This window comes from Rosa chinensis, chromosome 6 (genome assembly GCF_002994745.2).
Source record: "Rosa chinensis cultivar Old Blush chromosome 6, RchiOBHm-V2, whole genome shotgun sequence".
In the NCBI taxonomy this organism is placed as follows: Eukaryota; Viridiplantae; Streptophyta; class Magnoliopsida; order Rosales; family Rosaceae; genus Rosa; species Rosa chinensis.
Genome location: NC_037093.1, coordinates 59063932 through 59078055, shown reverse-complemented (window position 1 = coordinate 59078055; position 14124 = coordinate 59063932). Strand labels below are relative to the sequence as shown.

The following is a 14124-nucleotide window of genomic DNA, read 5'->3' as shown; positions in this document are numbered from 1 at the left end:
CTACTGCGTATACATTGGTGCACTACAGGAACGACCATACTGAGGCGCAAATAATCATTGACGAAGATCTCAGACCCTTTGAGCGATACCACCCCAATCTGGTTGTTTCTGCAAGCGAGTTAGCGAGTTTGAATGATTTCCGGTATGGATTGAAAGTGTAACGATAGATTTTAAACGCTGTGATATATATATATATATATATATATATATATATATATATATATAGACATTAAAGTTTATATATTTATATGGTTTCAAATGATTTGCAGGACTCATGAAGCGTTCGCGTATTATGGAGTTCCTGAAGAGGAGAGAATGGAGAGGCTGGGGTTCGTGAGAACCAATTTGGAGGTGAATCCTCTTCTCGTCGGAAAGATTCAATATCCCCCACCAACACCTCCTCAAGCTTGAAGCAGTACCAGTAGAACCCAGGCAATCGATTAGCGGAAATAAATTAGTTTTTAGTTTGCTTATTAGTTTGTGCCTTTGTGGCATTAATTTCCAGTTTCAATTCTATAAATCATATATGTATGCTTTGGTTTTAATTTTCAGTTTACTAAATTCAATAAATCATATGTCTGCTTTAATTCTTCATGTGTTGCCATCTCATTTTTCTTTCAGAAGCTTTATGAGTGTTAATTTCGATCAATCTGTGATCCAGGGTAACAATTATCCATTTCGAATTAGAATACTATATGTTTTGTGATTACATTTATTAGAACATACACCAAACAAGTCCAACTATGAATCTCTATCATTCCTTATGTGTGATTGTGATTTTTGGAAAAATCGTATGCTAGATATATACATAGAAATGTACATAAAACAAAAGACATGAGGAAGTGACTGGGTTCTCTTATTTAATCCTTATTATTTCTATGTACATTGAGAGTTGGCAATGAGAGTTCGAGCAGTGTGTGAGGGAAGGAATTGGGGTGGGATTGTGAGCAAGCTATGGCCAACTGCAGCCTATTTTGAGTTTCTTCCATTTGATATGAATGGGGGTGAGGCTACTGGTAGAGAAGTAGTTGATGTTTCAGGTGTTAAAGTGGGGAAGGTGTACGAAGTGCTCGCTACTACTTTTAGAGGAATTTACAGATACCATTTGGGTGATGTGGTGAGGTTTGTTGGTTTCTATAATTTATCATCCCCTAGTGGAATATGTGATGTGAGGGCCGAAAGGTCCTAGTGAGATTATAACAGAGAGGGACTTAATGTCTGCAATGTAAAATTTTCTTAGAGATGTGATGGCAGCATATAGTACAGAGTTAGCTAGTTTCATTGACATGGATTTGAGTCCTAAAGTTGAAGGTGTTCGTAGAACTTAAAGAGGGAAGCATACTTCTGCAAGAAGAGTCGGTTGTAGCTCTGAGTAGGGGTATTTTGGGAATTTTCCCTGTGAAAAGGTGCCACGTCAGCACCTTAATAGAGAAAATTGATATAATAGTGATGGAATTGATCGATTTGATGAAATTGGAGAGTGCGAGGTCTTTTCTGATTACATTAAAAGTGTAAGGACTGAACTGATGAACCCTTGAAAGTACAGGGTAGTAAACAGAATTTAATCATAGTAACAAATTGACATTACTTACTTCAAAATTCGAGTATGACATTATACTTTATTATCACTTGCCACGTTACTTGTATTTTTCTTAACAGTTTCATGTTGCTCATGTGTTCACAATTACGTTCTAGAAACTAAAGATGTTTTATCTTACATCATCTTTATCAATTTATCTTACTCAATTACACTACTCATGCGTTCCAGCACCGCTAAAATTGTATGTTATCAAAGACAACTAAAACAAATGGTTAGAACTTTAGCTCAAAAGGTTTGAGGCCACAAATTGAAAACTCATTGTTCGAAGTTGTCGAATTACCTTTCTCGACTGATGTCCAAATTGTAACCTCATTTCTGGCTTTCAAGTCCAGCTAAACACTTAGAATTTGGGAATATTGGAACATAATTTGTGTCCTAAGTAGTGATAGAATCCATCATTTTATTCAATTCATTTGCCAATATTACATCAAATAAGGGGTTAATGATTGATAAAATCAAAGTGACATTGAAGAAATATATGTTCGCCGGGCCAAACGGAACTATAGGAAGCTCTCCCACTTATATAAGGCCATTGTCTTATCGAAATGACATTAATAGGTCCCACTATAAGCAGGACAGCATATCTTCTCGTCGTCTTCGCCAGTTTTGATTTTCTGGTCGTTTTTCTTCTAGGCCATTCGCACCGGTCAGTTTCTGGAATATTTTTATCAGTTAAAAATTGTAAAATATTTACCAAAAAATTTAAAATATTAATGCTGTGATATGTGGTGCGAATAGTAATTTTGTTTACTTCTCTGCCGTTTATACATATCTCACCTTACATAAATGCCAGCAAGTGGAGCTAAAATCAGAGACACAATCACAATTGTTCCTCTGCTCTTCAGTCTTGAAACTCTCAACTTCTGAGGTGAGATTTCAAGACCTTTGCTTTTTCATTCTCATGGTATTTTTTTTTTTTTTTATCAAAAGCTTCTTGCTTTAGATTTTCTGGATAAAAGTCTGAATTCAAATAGATGGAAATAGTTCTGGATTCATTTGTCAAGTTAAAGATGATCATCTGATGAATAGTTTGCTCTTTTGGGTTTTTTCCTTTTGGATTGTTGATGATCCTTGCTTGGTTGATATGAAAATGAAGGAGAGAATTCTTTGCCACCCAGATCATGACAGTTATCTGTTTCCTGGGTTTTGACTCTCAAAGAACATCAGTAATTATCATTTTTTTTTTAAATAAATCTGGTCCAGTTTAATTGTTGCTTGTTAGCCGTATGAGGATACTACTATTAATTAATGAGAAATCAGAGAAAGCAAAAATGAGATTTGTGGAGTTCAGTGTCTAGTTGATAGACTAGTTTTAAAGTTGCTGTTGTAATTGGGTTTGATTTTATTGTTGTCTTTAATAATTATTGATTTCATCTGATGGTACATGAAGGTTCCAGACTCTCTACCTTGGGCATTGTGGGATGTCTAATCTCAGTGAAGATCTTGTGTTCTTGGTCTTAAAGTATTTGGATGAGGAAGGTTATAAAGAAGCCGCCCACATGTAGGTTTCTCTATCTCTATATCAATACACATGATACATTTGTTTTGTTAGTCAAATTGTTGCTGATTTTCGAAACTGATCGAGCAGGCTTGAGCGTGAAAGTGGGCTTTACTTTGACATGAATTATTTTGAAGAGCTGGTGCTTAGTGGAAAATGGGATGAAGCAGAGAAATACCTCACCGGCTTCACAAAGCTCGATGACAATAAGTACTCGACTAAGATCTACTTTGAAATCAGGAAGCAACATTACTTTGAGGCACTTGACAAGTAAGAATTATCATTTCTAAATAAGCATTCTCTACAAAATATCATGTTCTAAAGAATTTTCAAAATGATATGGGTTGGGTATTGACAGAAAATGTCTTGCCGAGGCTTTAGATGTCCTCACAAATGATCTACAAGTTTTTGCTAAAGGTAATGAAGAGCTATTCAAAGAAATGACTCAACTTATGACATTTGAGAATATAAGGTATGACTTCTGTACTAGTTCATGTAATTTCATCCATTCTGACTGTAACTTTCTCATTCAGCTTTATTACTTTCTATCGGGACCAACAGGGAACATGAGTCACTCTCTATGTATAGAGATACAAAGTCTGCAAGGAAGGTTATGATGAAAGAAATCAGGAGGGTAATTGAGGCAAATCCAATTTTCCGTGGTAGACTGGAATTTCCTATCGTAAAAGGCGAGAGATTACGGCGTCTGATTAACCAAAGGTTATACTTCTACTCAGTAATCTTTCTTCATCTTCTTCTTCTTTTCCTTTCTATTTGTTGATTTATGTTGAATTACATTGAATTGTATATTTTGTTAATTTGTATGTCTGTTTAAGAGAGAAACTGGATTTTTAACATATTTGGTGTAAGATTTAGTATTCTTATTTTTGCTGTAAGATTTAGTGTCATTTTATTTTTATCTTTATTGGGAGAGGGACTGACTTACATATTTAACTTGACAGCTTGAATTGGCAGCATATGCAATGTGAAGATCCTCATCCAAATCCAGCCATTGACACCCTTTTTATTGATCATGTTTGTGACCCACAGGTCTGTATACAACATTCTCCATCAATTGAAAATAATGCAAAAGTAAGATATGTTCTAGAGATTTGAATTTCTCCATTGAGTATGTTGTTATTATCCAAGCTATTCCTGCTTAATAGTCTTTTTGGGTTCTTCTAACATTGTTCTAACCTTTTGTGCTTAGCCTTCCCGGACCACATCATATCAATCTCCAACTTGTTCTGTGAAGTCAAGTCTATCTACCATTGCACAATATGCATCGTGTATTGGAGGATCTTTCCCTGCAAATAACCCAGGTATTGAATCAATCGTTCCAATAATGTCGTGGTGTACTATTACTATCCATTTTATTTTTTGATTTCAGAGTTACTAGTAATGACATATATATCGCTGCAGCTACTGAGGTTATTGAGGATTCTGATGTTTTATCCAAAAGGATGCCCATTGTAACTGGGGATGAGGTAGTGGATCCAAATTCTGTGCACGGTCGCTTAATATAAATTGTATAGCTTCTTTACCTTGTTTTTCTTACATTTTCTTAGGTAACATCAACTATCACTGATCATGGCCAAAATCAGATCTCGGAACTTGCCATATCCAAAAATCTTCCCAGTACTGTTGTCCGTACATTGGATGAGGGGTCTTCTCCAGTGAGCATGGATTTTCATCCCGTTTGGCTTACTGTTCTTCTAGGTTGACTGATGAGAAATTATGGTTTACACTACCATTTCAGGGTGATTATGTGAGAGAACTATTTGTGATATTGCACTCACGAATTTTTCTAATGCAATTCTTCAGTTGGAACTTCTGCTGGGGAAATAGGACTGTGGGATATTAGCTGCGGTGGAAAAATGGTTGCCAGAAACTTTAATGTTTGGGATCTTGGAGCATGCTCGATGGCCTTAAAGGTGTGCATGCTTCTGGATGTGACCCTTTCAACCTTTTTTACATGATCAGACATTTTAACCCATGATAATTATATGCAGGTAGCACTAGAAAAAGATTCACATGTCTCTGTTAATCGTGTGTTATGGAGTCCGGATGGTTTCTTATTTGGTAAGAATGTTAGGAGACTTAAATAGTTAAGTGTTTTATAGTTTTTTATTTTAATTTTTTTTTCTAGTTCATTTTCACTACTTTAATGCTTGTCATTTGACAGGGGTTGCATATTCAAAACATGTTGTGCAATTATATTCTTATATTGGAGGAGATGAACTGGATCAAATATTGGAAGTAAGTTGTTAGAGAAAATATAAATTCTCAAAATGAAATTCTCAAGGAGTATGTGATTTTAAATCTGCCAGTGAATTTTTCATATGTAGATTGATGCTCATTTGGGTGGTGTAAATGATTTAGCATTCTCTTCTCCTGAAGGGGAACTTTTGGTCATAACATGTGGTGATGACAGGACCATCAAGGTTGGTTTTTTTACATCAGATAGTTGAATTTCATGTCGTGGTGATACTGACGGCACATTCTTTAATGTATGTTTAAGGTGTGGGATGTGGTTAGTGGTAACCGATGCTTTACTTTTGAAGGTCATGATGCTCCTGTTTATTCCATCTGTCCTCATATCAAAGACAATATCCCTGTAAGGGTTACTTTGGCTATGATTGCTCGGTTTTAATCCTTTGATGAACTCTGTTTACTGTATATTATGTGACACTTTCTCATACTTCATGGTACAGTTTATCTTTTCAGTCTCAACAGTTGGCAGGATCAAAGTGTGGTTATATGACAATTTAGGAGACAGAATTGATTATGATGCTCCTGGTCTTGGTTGCACCAAAATGGCTTACAGTGCTGATGAGAGGTCAACTTAAATAGCCTGGACTGCAATAACCTTTTTTTTTTTTTCTTTCCCAGATTGATACGTGTGAAAAGTGATGCTAGTTTCATTGAAATATTATTTGTGCAGGCTTTTTTCATGTGGGACCAGTAAAGGAGGGGAATCATATCTTGTTGAATGGAATGATACTGTTGGTTGTTTCAAAAGAGTTTACAAAGGACTTGGGCCAAACCCATTGTCTGCCGTGCAATTCGATATAACCAGTAACCAGCTTTTGGCTGCTGGTGATGACCATATGGTTAAATTTTGGCATATGGACAACACTCAACTTTTGAATACCATTGATGCTGATGGTGGATTACCAGTAAGTTCATTATGCTTATCTTATCCTAGAAGAATATCGATGTGTATGAAGATCTTTTTTCAATTGGCTTTTAAATTTTTATGATTCCAACCAGTATTCAAATTTCATTGGCTACATGATAAAAGGAGCAATCTTAGTCATTTATTTTCTCCTTTATCTCTAAATAGGCAAATCCACATATTCGCTTCAACAGTGATGGCTCCCTATTAGCTGTTTCTTCAAGTGGAAACCAAATCAAGATACTGGCAAATGCTAATGGTCTTGATTTGCTGCAAGGATGTGGGAATGATTCTATCGATGCCTCTGGAGTTGAATCTGAAACTTCAAGAAAGGTCAGCATCTCAAAGCACCTACCTCTTTGTTGTGTGTTATTGAATACTTTCCTGATAATGCATTTAATTTTATCTGCCTTGCTATTGGTGATTTGGTGCTGAACTGCTGATGTCCTCATGTTGGAGAAAATTGGTTTTTTTTTTTTTTTTTTGATATGAATTTTAATGTTTTGAAACGGTCTATCTTTCTTCATTACCTTGAAATTAAAAGTATCTCTTAGCATGTATAACCAAAATAGACTTGAATTCTGTAGAATGGGAATGTGGCAGAAGTGAATTCAAAAACAACAGGAGAAGCCACTTACGGAGAAAAGGCATGGGAAACTATTGAGAGACCTTCTCAATGCCAATCTTTGCAGCTATGTGCTGATGTCAAAAGAACCAAGGTATGAACTTATTTTCGTTCTCTGTCATTTTATTTTCTCTAACTTCTTTATTCCATCTACCAAGATTATATGTTTTCTTCATGAACCATGTCTCTTGGATGGCCATTTACAGTGTAAACTTTAGCAGATTTCTTCTTCCAAACAGAGAATGATGATGATTATGTACTGTTTAGTTCATGTCAAATTGGTGAAAATAATTGAGAGGATTTTAAGTCTCAAAATTTTGGGAATTCACGTATTAGGTTTCAGTAGTAAATTTTCAAATGTTTCAGTAGGTTTTCATTAGCATTGTCTTTGGCAATGCAGATATCCAAGCTGATCTACACCAATGCTGGTGACGCCATTTTGGCATTAACATCAAATGCCATTCATCTACTCTGGAAATGGCCGCAGAACGATCTTAGTTCTAGTGGAAAGGTGATGAAGTGGGCAACAGCCATTAGTTGTTTTTTTTTTTTTTTTCCTTTTCCATTTGAAGTCCCATTTTCTCTTTTGCAAACTGGAATTAGGTAGTTATGTGATTCTGATCGATGATACTTAATGTAGGCAACTACCAAGGTTCAACCTCTTTTATGGCGACCAACGAGTGGCTTACAGCTGATGAGCAATGACCTTTCCAGCACCAACCCTGAAGAGGCCATGCCATGCTTTGCTTTGTCCAAGAATGATTCATATCTTATGTCAGCATCAGGAGGGATGATCTCCCTTTTTAATGTTATATCGTTTAAGGTAAACTCAAGACAAAAGTACTAATCTAAAATCTACCTGATTGTATTCTTAGACTTATTTGTTTTACAACACAGACAATGAGGAAAGTCATGGCTCCACCACCTGCAGCAACATGCCTTGCTTTTGATCCTCGAGACAACAATGTAGTTGTTATTGGCATGGATGATTCCACAATTATGATATATAATGCTCGCTTGGATAAGGTAACTAGTGTACTTGTAGAAACAAGTGATGACGCTGTCATGAAGTAAACCCAAAATGTTGGTCCTAATTGCCTTCATTTTTCAGGTCACAAAAACGCTTGCTGGTCACACCAAAAGAGTCACTTCCCTTGCCTTCTCTACCTCTATGAAATCACTTGTTTCTTCTGGTGCTGATGCTCAGGTAAAGAGGAAGACTCTTTTAAGAAAGAAATACTTGCAGACTTCTTTAAAATATTAAGTATGATACCTAGTATTTACTTATTAAGTCAAGATCATTTATGTCATTTAATTTTCTCCCTGCAGATTTTTGTGTGGAATGCTGATGAGTGGAAAATACAGAGAAGCCAAGTGCTGCAGATTCCAGATTGGAACAAATTGAGAGCATTATCAGACTCAGATACCCATGTCCAGTTTCACGAGGATCAGCTGCATTTCCTAATCGTACACAAGACTCACCTTGCAATATACGAAGTGAAAGAACTAGGATGTGTAAACGAGGTTTGTCTCTCGCTAGCAGATGTATCATGATCTGTTTGAGGATATAAATGATCAAATTTTCTGTTTTGTATGTGCAGATGTATCATGATCTGTTTGAGGATATAAATGATCAAATTTTCTGTTTTGTATGTGCAGTGGGTCTCAGATTCTTCTGTACCAATTTCCCATGCAACGTTCTCATGTGATAGCCAGACAGTATATGCCAGCTTTGTGGATGGAACCATAGGCATATTTGACGCTTCTGTTCTTGTACTATGCTGTCTTATCAAGCCCTCCGCTTACCTTCCTACCGATATAAGGTATACCCTTGCATCATTATCTGGTAGCTAGTGGCTTCTCCAGCTCACCATGCGTTATTTTTTAGGCTTTCCCATAGAATATTCCAAGTTTCTAGTAACATGTATGCGTATAAATTTCATTTCCAAAAAAAAAAAAAATATATATATATATATATATATATATGCGTATAAATATAAAACTAAACTAATTGCTAAAAATCTTTTGCACATACTAATCAATAGACACGGACATACTGCTACGAAATGGTTCTCTTAGAACAGTAGATTTTCTACCTTGGAGAATCGACCCTTTCCCTTAATGAACTGTGGTCTAATCAGTCAACTCCCGTTGGGCTCATGTTGTTTTTGGTTGTTGCTAGTTGCAGTTATACTGTGTACCCAGTCGTCATTGCTGGGCATCCACAAAAACCAACCCAGTTTGCCGTTGGACTCTCTAATGGTGAAGTTCATGTGCTTGAGCCTTTAGAATCAGAAGGCAAATGGGGTATATTGCCCACGGTTAAAAGGACTTTGAAGAGCAGTGCGCCTGCAAAATCTACCTTTCGGGGCTTCTTGTATGAATAAATCTGAGAAACAATTTTAAGTCTTAAACTCTATAGTTTGCGTAATTTTGTGACTTCAATGAAAAATTTGTACTCGTTGGTTCTGTTTCAGATTTCAACTGTTATTTTGAGCAAATGCAGATCGATCACCTTCTAAAGGTTCCAAAAAATCTGTTATTGAACTCATCCGCTACTACACACAAACCCATATATACTCATGCTTTATGCTAAGCTACCCAAGGTGACCTTGGTTAAAAAATTTAAATTCACAAGATCAGTATAGGATTTCAACGTCTTCCTACCGAGTCTTTCGAACCAAAATTCAAGTCACCAAACGAAACATTACCAGACGAAATATTATAAATTTTCATCCAAACAAAAAAAAAAAAATTATAGATGCATATATAGCTGGCAGAGAAAAGGAGGACCATTGATCCCTGTCACTATTTCATAGTTTGGGCTCGAGTAAAGGAGCCTTTCAAGATTAAAAAGATAAACCAATGCGTGAGGCAACATGATCCTTATATTAGTATCTACAAGCAGGGACGGTTGTTCATGAAATGCATATTTACTCGAGTTAAGCATTACAGTTGACTTGAAAAAAATTAAATTGCTGAATGTCTTGATGGAATAAATCTTCAAGCATCCAACTTTGCTGCTGCGGATGCATAGCTTACACTGCTGTCCCTCATAGTTTTGCACTGACTTGATTGCTCATAACGGAGGAAATTGATCTTTATGTTTGTTGGGCAGTTTCTCAGCATCTGCATTCAGAGTAGTATAATTGAAAGGTGAGAAATTAAAAAGTAAAAATGAAAAAAAAGAAAAAAAGAAAGAAAGAAAAAAGCCTCTACAAGCAATGGAAAAGAAGCACTTTGTAGTTTAGGTAACTAAGTTCAATTCTTTAGCAAAATGGCTGATCACTAATATGTCAACATAAATGAGAAATAACATGGAACTAGATGTTGCTTTCATTATACTTCTCTCCAGAGAGAATGGTCTAAGGTCCTAGATACATATGAAAATTTTTAAAAGGATACCGGTGTTTTATATTGAACAGCAATATATCCCTAGAACAGGTCCAAATAGTCAAATTATATCTATAGCCTTTTTATCCCTGCTTCGTCCTAGGAGGCCATTTTCTCGCATCAGTTGAAATGTGATATTCTTGCCAAAATTAAGAAAGATAGCTTCCCTTTCAGAGACTAATGGAACTATATGGGGAACTTACATGAAGAAAAACACTTATTGGATGGCGCCCACAAATGGTGTTATCATACTCTGACAGATACTGTTTGAATGCATCAGGATTTCCTGTTTCTATTATATCCATTCCCATCCTGTCCAAAGCCTCAATGGATCTGTGTATGGCCCCATGTTTCTTGTCATAATGCACGTAGTTGAACCTGACAAAGAACGGCAAACGCAGGCATGGTTAACATCTGCCCAGCTTCATGCATATATTCAGAAAGTATGGCAAGAGAAGAGAATAAGCAAATCATGCTAACCGTCATCTTAACAAATCAATTCATATTACTATGAAATCATTCATAATGATATATTCAGTGTGTGATTTGTAAGTAATATTTAAATTGCATCAAAACACTGCATTGTTTTCCTGGGTAAAAATGCTCTAAAAGTAACAGGTAGGTTCCCAAATGTAATACCAGCTGTCAGTATGTGTCTGTGTGTGATAGAGTTTGAGAGCCTACAACACATATGCGCATATCTCTCAGGGCGACACACCAGTACCGTAAGATGGCCTCATCTAATCCAGAGCATTTAATTTAGATATGCATTGACATTGGCACTTGTGCTAGCTAGCAAAGACCAAGACCAAACTTGTACACAAAACTATGAATGGAACATACCGAGATCCCCAATGACAAAAGTCCGACGACACAGAGAAGAAATTTTTTGGATCATCTACATATTTGGCAAGGAGCTGTCCATACATAGCTTCTGCTTCAGCTTTAAGAGCACCAACCAAAATTGGTACAACTTTAACTGGGTGCCTGCATACAAGTATCCCCAAAAATTATTCCTTCTAGAAATGATTAAAGAACATAACTATTCTACATGAAAATGAAAAACAAAAATGAAAACGGTACCCTTCAAAAACTTTAGCAAGATATGGTAAATGCATTTCCATGCTATGTTCAGCCTCATCAACACGAATATCCATGGTTTCGAATTTTCCAGTAGCTTTTAGCTCATCAATCACTGAAAAGTGGTAACAAATAAATTATAGAAAACCCCCCTCAAAAGTGAACAGAAATGTAGTAAACTCCTACACTGAAGCATTGAATAATTCAACAAGAAGTTAATGATGGGTTATCTTCTGAAAATTTCCTCAGCAGGAACAATTAAAAAAAAGAATCCACTTAAACTGAGATGCAAGTCATGCCCCAAGTTACTATACACACAATCTCCACTATATTATGAGAAACTACAGTGCATTCATCATCAAGGCTTATCTAACACAGGAATGCAAAACCACGAACACACTGTAATCCAACTTTGAAAATCCCCGTACCTTCCAAATCAACAGGTAGGTCTCCAATGGGGGTCCTGTAAACTGTGGCTGTTGAAACAGCACACTTTGGAGTGTAATAGTGATGAGATGGACCAAGAAGGAACACCCGGGTACTGACAAGGCAAGTTTCTCACAAAATTAGCAACATGTTGTGGAACTCGTTGCAATGCCAAGTAATCTTTATGGCTTCAAACATGAATACTATAATGTAATCAGCTCCTACTACATCTAGAGAACTAATGAGAAACCATGACAACATAACTCACATGTTTGTTGGGTCAATGTTGCCAAATGCATAGGCAGCAGCACGACCCGAATATGAATAACCTGCATGCCTGAAATTCCACACAAGAATCAAACAATATGTTAATTTCTGCATTAAGAATCACAAAACAAATTCAAAAAGAAGTTACTTGAAATTGAACTCACGGAGCAATGACACCTCGTACATCAGGAGACTTGGTGAGCCCAGACTCTCTGAGCCACCCTTCAAGCTCTTCTGCTAACTTTTTAGCTGAAAGATCAAATCTTTAAGCATAAAAATCACATCTTTAAACCCAATAAGCTAATTCTCAATCTCTAATTAACAAAGAAGAAAAAACAAATTTGATGACTTTAACAAACGCCTCTAATAATTGATGCAGTGATAATCTATGCATATGAATTAAATTTTCTGGGTTACTATTTCTGGGCAAGACAGAAGGAATTAGAGTGTAAGAGAGAGATACTGACGGTTGTCGGTGTACCAAGAACCGGCGTGCGATGGTCTTCTGACTTTCTCCATGGATGGAATCTCGAGGATGAAGATGACAAGGAAACCCCAAAATCGGTGCAAGTGAATTAAGAGAGAGTGAGAAGCAGAAATCAGAATAATTAGATGCTGGTTTGCTTAGCTCTCCTCATGGCTTATGGGAGTTAAGTGGGTGCTGAAACTTTGGAGCAGTGTGCTTGTTTTTTTTATTCTTTTTTCATTTTATAACAAAAAATGATATTAAACTTTTTTTTTTTTTTTTTTAATGATTACAGTTGTATTTTTGTTTATTAATATTTTTATATTTATTAAAGTTTTTTTTTTTTTTGAATTGGCAAAATAGCCAAAATTACTCCCTAACTTTTCCCATAACTACCAGTTTACCCCCTGACATTTCAATTTTGATTTTTCACACTATAACTTTTCTAACTCTTGCCGATTCACACCTTACCGTTAACTTTTAGATTTTTCATCTAATTTTTCCGTTAACTTGCTGGGTGTTTTCGTCTATCCAATTGTCACCCAAAATTAAAAACTAAACAAACAATTGTTCAAGAATATCAATACGTACAAACATTTTTTTTTTTATTTGGTGACAATTGGAAAGACGAAAACGCCGAGCAAGTTAACGGAAAAATTGGATGGAAAATCTAAAAGTTAACGGTAGAGTGTGAGTCGGCAAGAGTTAGAAAAATTAGAGTGTGAAAAATCAAAATTAAAATGTAAGGAGATAAATTGGCAACTATGGAAAAAGTTAGGGGGTAATTTGACTGTTTTGTCTTTTTTATATTATATGTTGATTATTATATATTACCTTAATAACAAATTCATGTTGACAAAGTATGGTGTCCTAAATTTTCGAGATGAGTGTCGGCAATGCATCCTAACTTCTTATAGTGCTGAGGGACTTTTTATTTTCCTTTTTGGTTTTGGATTGGTTTCCTTCTTAACAAAGATTTTGGGATTCTTATTTTTGGACTTGGTTTGCCAACTCAAGCTGATTTCAATTTAACAATCAGATAATTGAGAGTTTCTCTTGAATTGTTCTTGTGTTCTAGATTTTGAAGTTGGCCATACCTTTCACTACGAGTCTACGATATTGGGACGAGCACAAAATGCACAACAAAGACTCCCCCAAAGAGTTTTTCTTGCCACCAGAACACAAATGATCAAATTCGTTTTGGTTCAGTATGCAAGGCATGGCTCTCTGTTGTGATCTCTGAAAAGCCTCATCGTCCTCCTCCTATGCCGGAGCCATGGCTGATGCTTGGTCATCGTGGTCGTGGCAGTTACTTATGGAAGTATAGGTTTCATTGTCTCTAAGACAAAAGGGTACAAGTTTAACAATGTAGTACCAAAAGACTATGAAGTTGTAACTATGTCTTGCGATGGCTGGTTGCTGACTGAAAGTCCTCGTTCTTCTCATCTTAAGCTAGTGAATCCAATCTTGAATGCTCAAATCGGAATGATACCACCGCCGCGTGATTATTGGTGGTTTGACGTTAAGAACATCAAGAAACTCCTCGTATTGGAGTCAACCTCTAGTACTGAGTCAATTGTCACAACTCTCA

At 36.2% G+C, this 14124-nt stretch overlaps 2 protein-coding genes across 5 annotated transcripts; one reads left to right on the top strand and one right to left on the bottom strand.

Annotated features, from left to right (window-relative positions):
* The first annotated feature begins 2312 nt into the window (after positions 1 to 2312).
* Positions 2313 to 9377, top strand: LOC112174303 (topless-related protein 1). Of its 4 annotated transcripts, none has more exons than XM_024312043.2 (25): positions 2313 to 2468; positions 2991 to 3101; positions 3189 to 3368; positions 3457 to 3570; positions 3660 to 3818; positions 4061 to 4190; positions 4309 to 4420; positions 4521 to 4585; positions 4667 to 4817; positions 4923 to 5032; positions 5111 to 5180; positions 5284 to 5357; positions 5447 to 5542; positions 5620 to 5715; positions 5813 to 5937; positions 6043 to 6277; positions 6445 to 6609; positions 6864 to 6995; positions 7302 to 7412; positions 7542 to 7724; positions 7799 to 7927; positions 8013 to 8108; positions 8231 to 8425; positions 8561 to 8724; positions 9084 to 9377. In XM_024312043.2, the coding sequence occupies exons 2-25, from the start codon at positions 3022 to 3024 to the stop codon at positions 9286 to 9288; spliced, it is 3177 nt and encodes a 1058-aa protein (XP_024167811.1). In that variant the 5' UTR covers positions 2313 to 2468; positions 2991 to 3021; the 3' UTR covers positions 9289 to 9377. The 4 variants fall into 4 exon arrangements, with proteins under 4 accessions (XP_024167811.1, XP_024167814.1, XP_024167813.1 ...); XM_024312046.2 differs by having other exon boundaries at positions 2314 to 2468; positions 4061 to 4148; XM_024312045.2 differs by having other exon boundaries at positions 2314 to 2468; positions 9090 to 9377.
* Positions 9378 to 9675: 298 nt separating this feature from the next.
* On the bottom strand, positions 9676 to 12755 carry LOC112174305 (protein MEMO1). The gene is made up of 8 exons (XM_024312049.2): positions 12535 to 12755; positions 12232 to 12316; positions 12069 to 12137; positions 11803 to 11915; positions 11378 to 11489; positions 11138 to 11281; positions 10498 to 10672; positions 9676 to 10030 (listed from the first exon to the last, which is right to left on the bottom strand). The coding sequence occupies exons 1-8, from the start codon at positions 12584 to 12586 to the stop codon at positions 9905 to 9907; spliced, it is 876 nt and encodes a 291-aa protein (XP_024167817.1). The 5' UTR covers positions 12587 to 12755; the 3' UTR covers positions 9676 to 9904.
* Positions 12756 to 14124: the final 1369 nt, after the last annotated feature.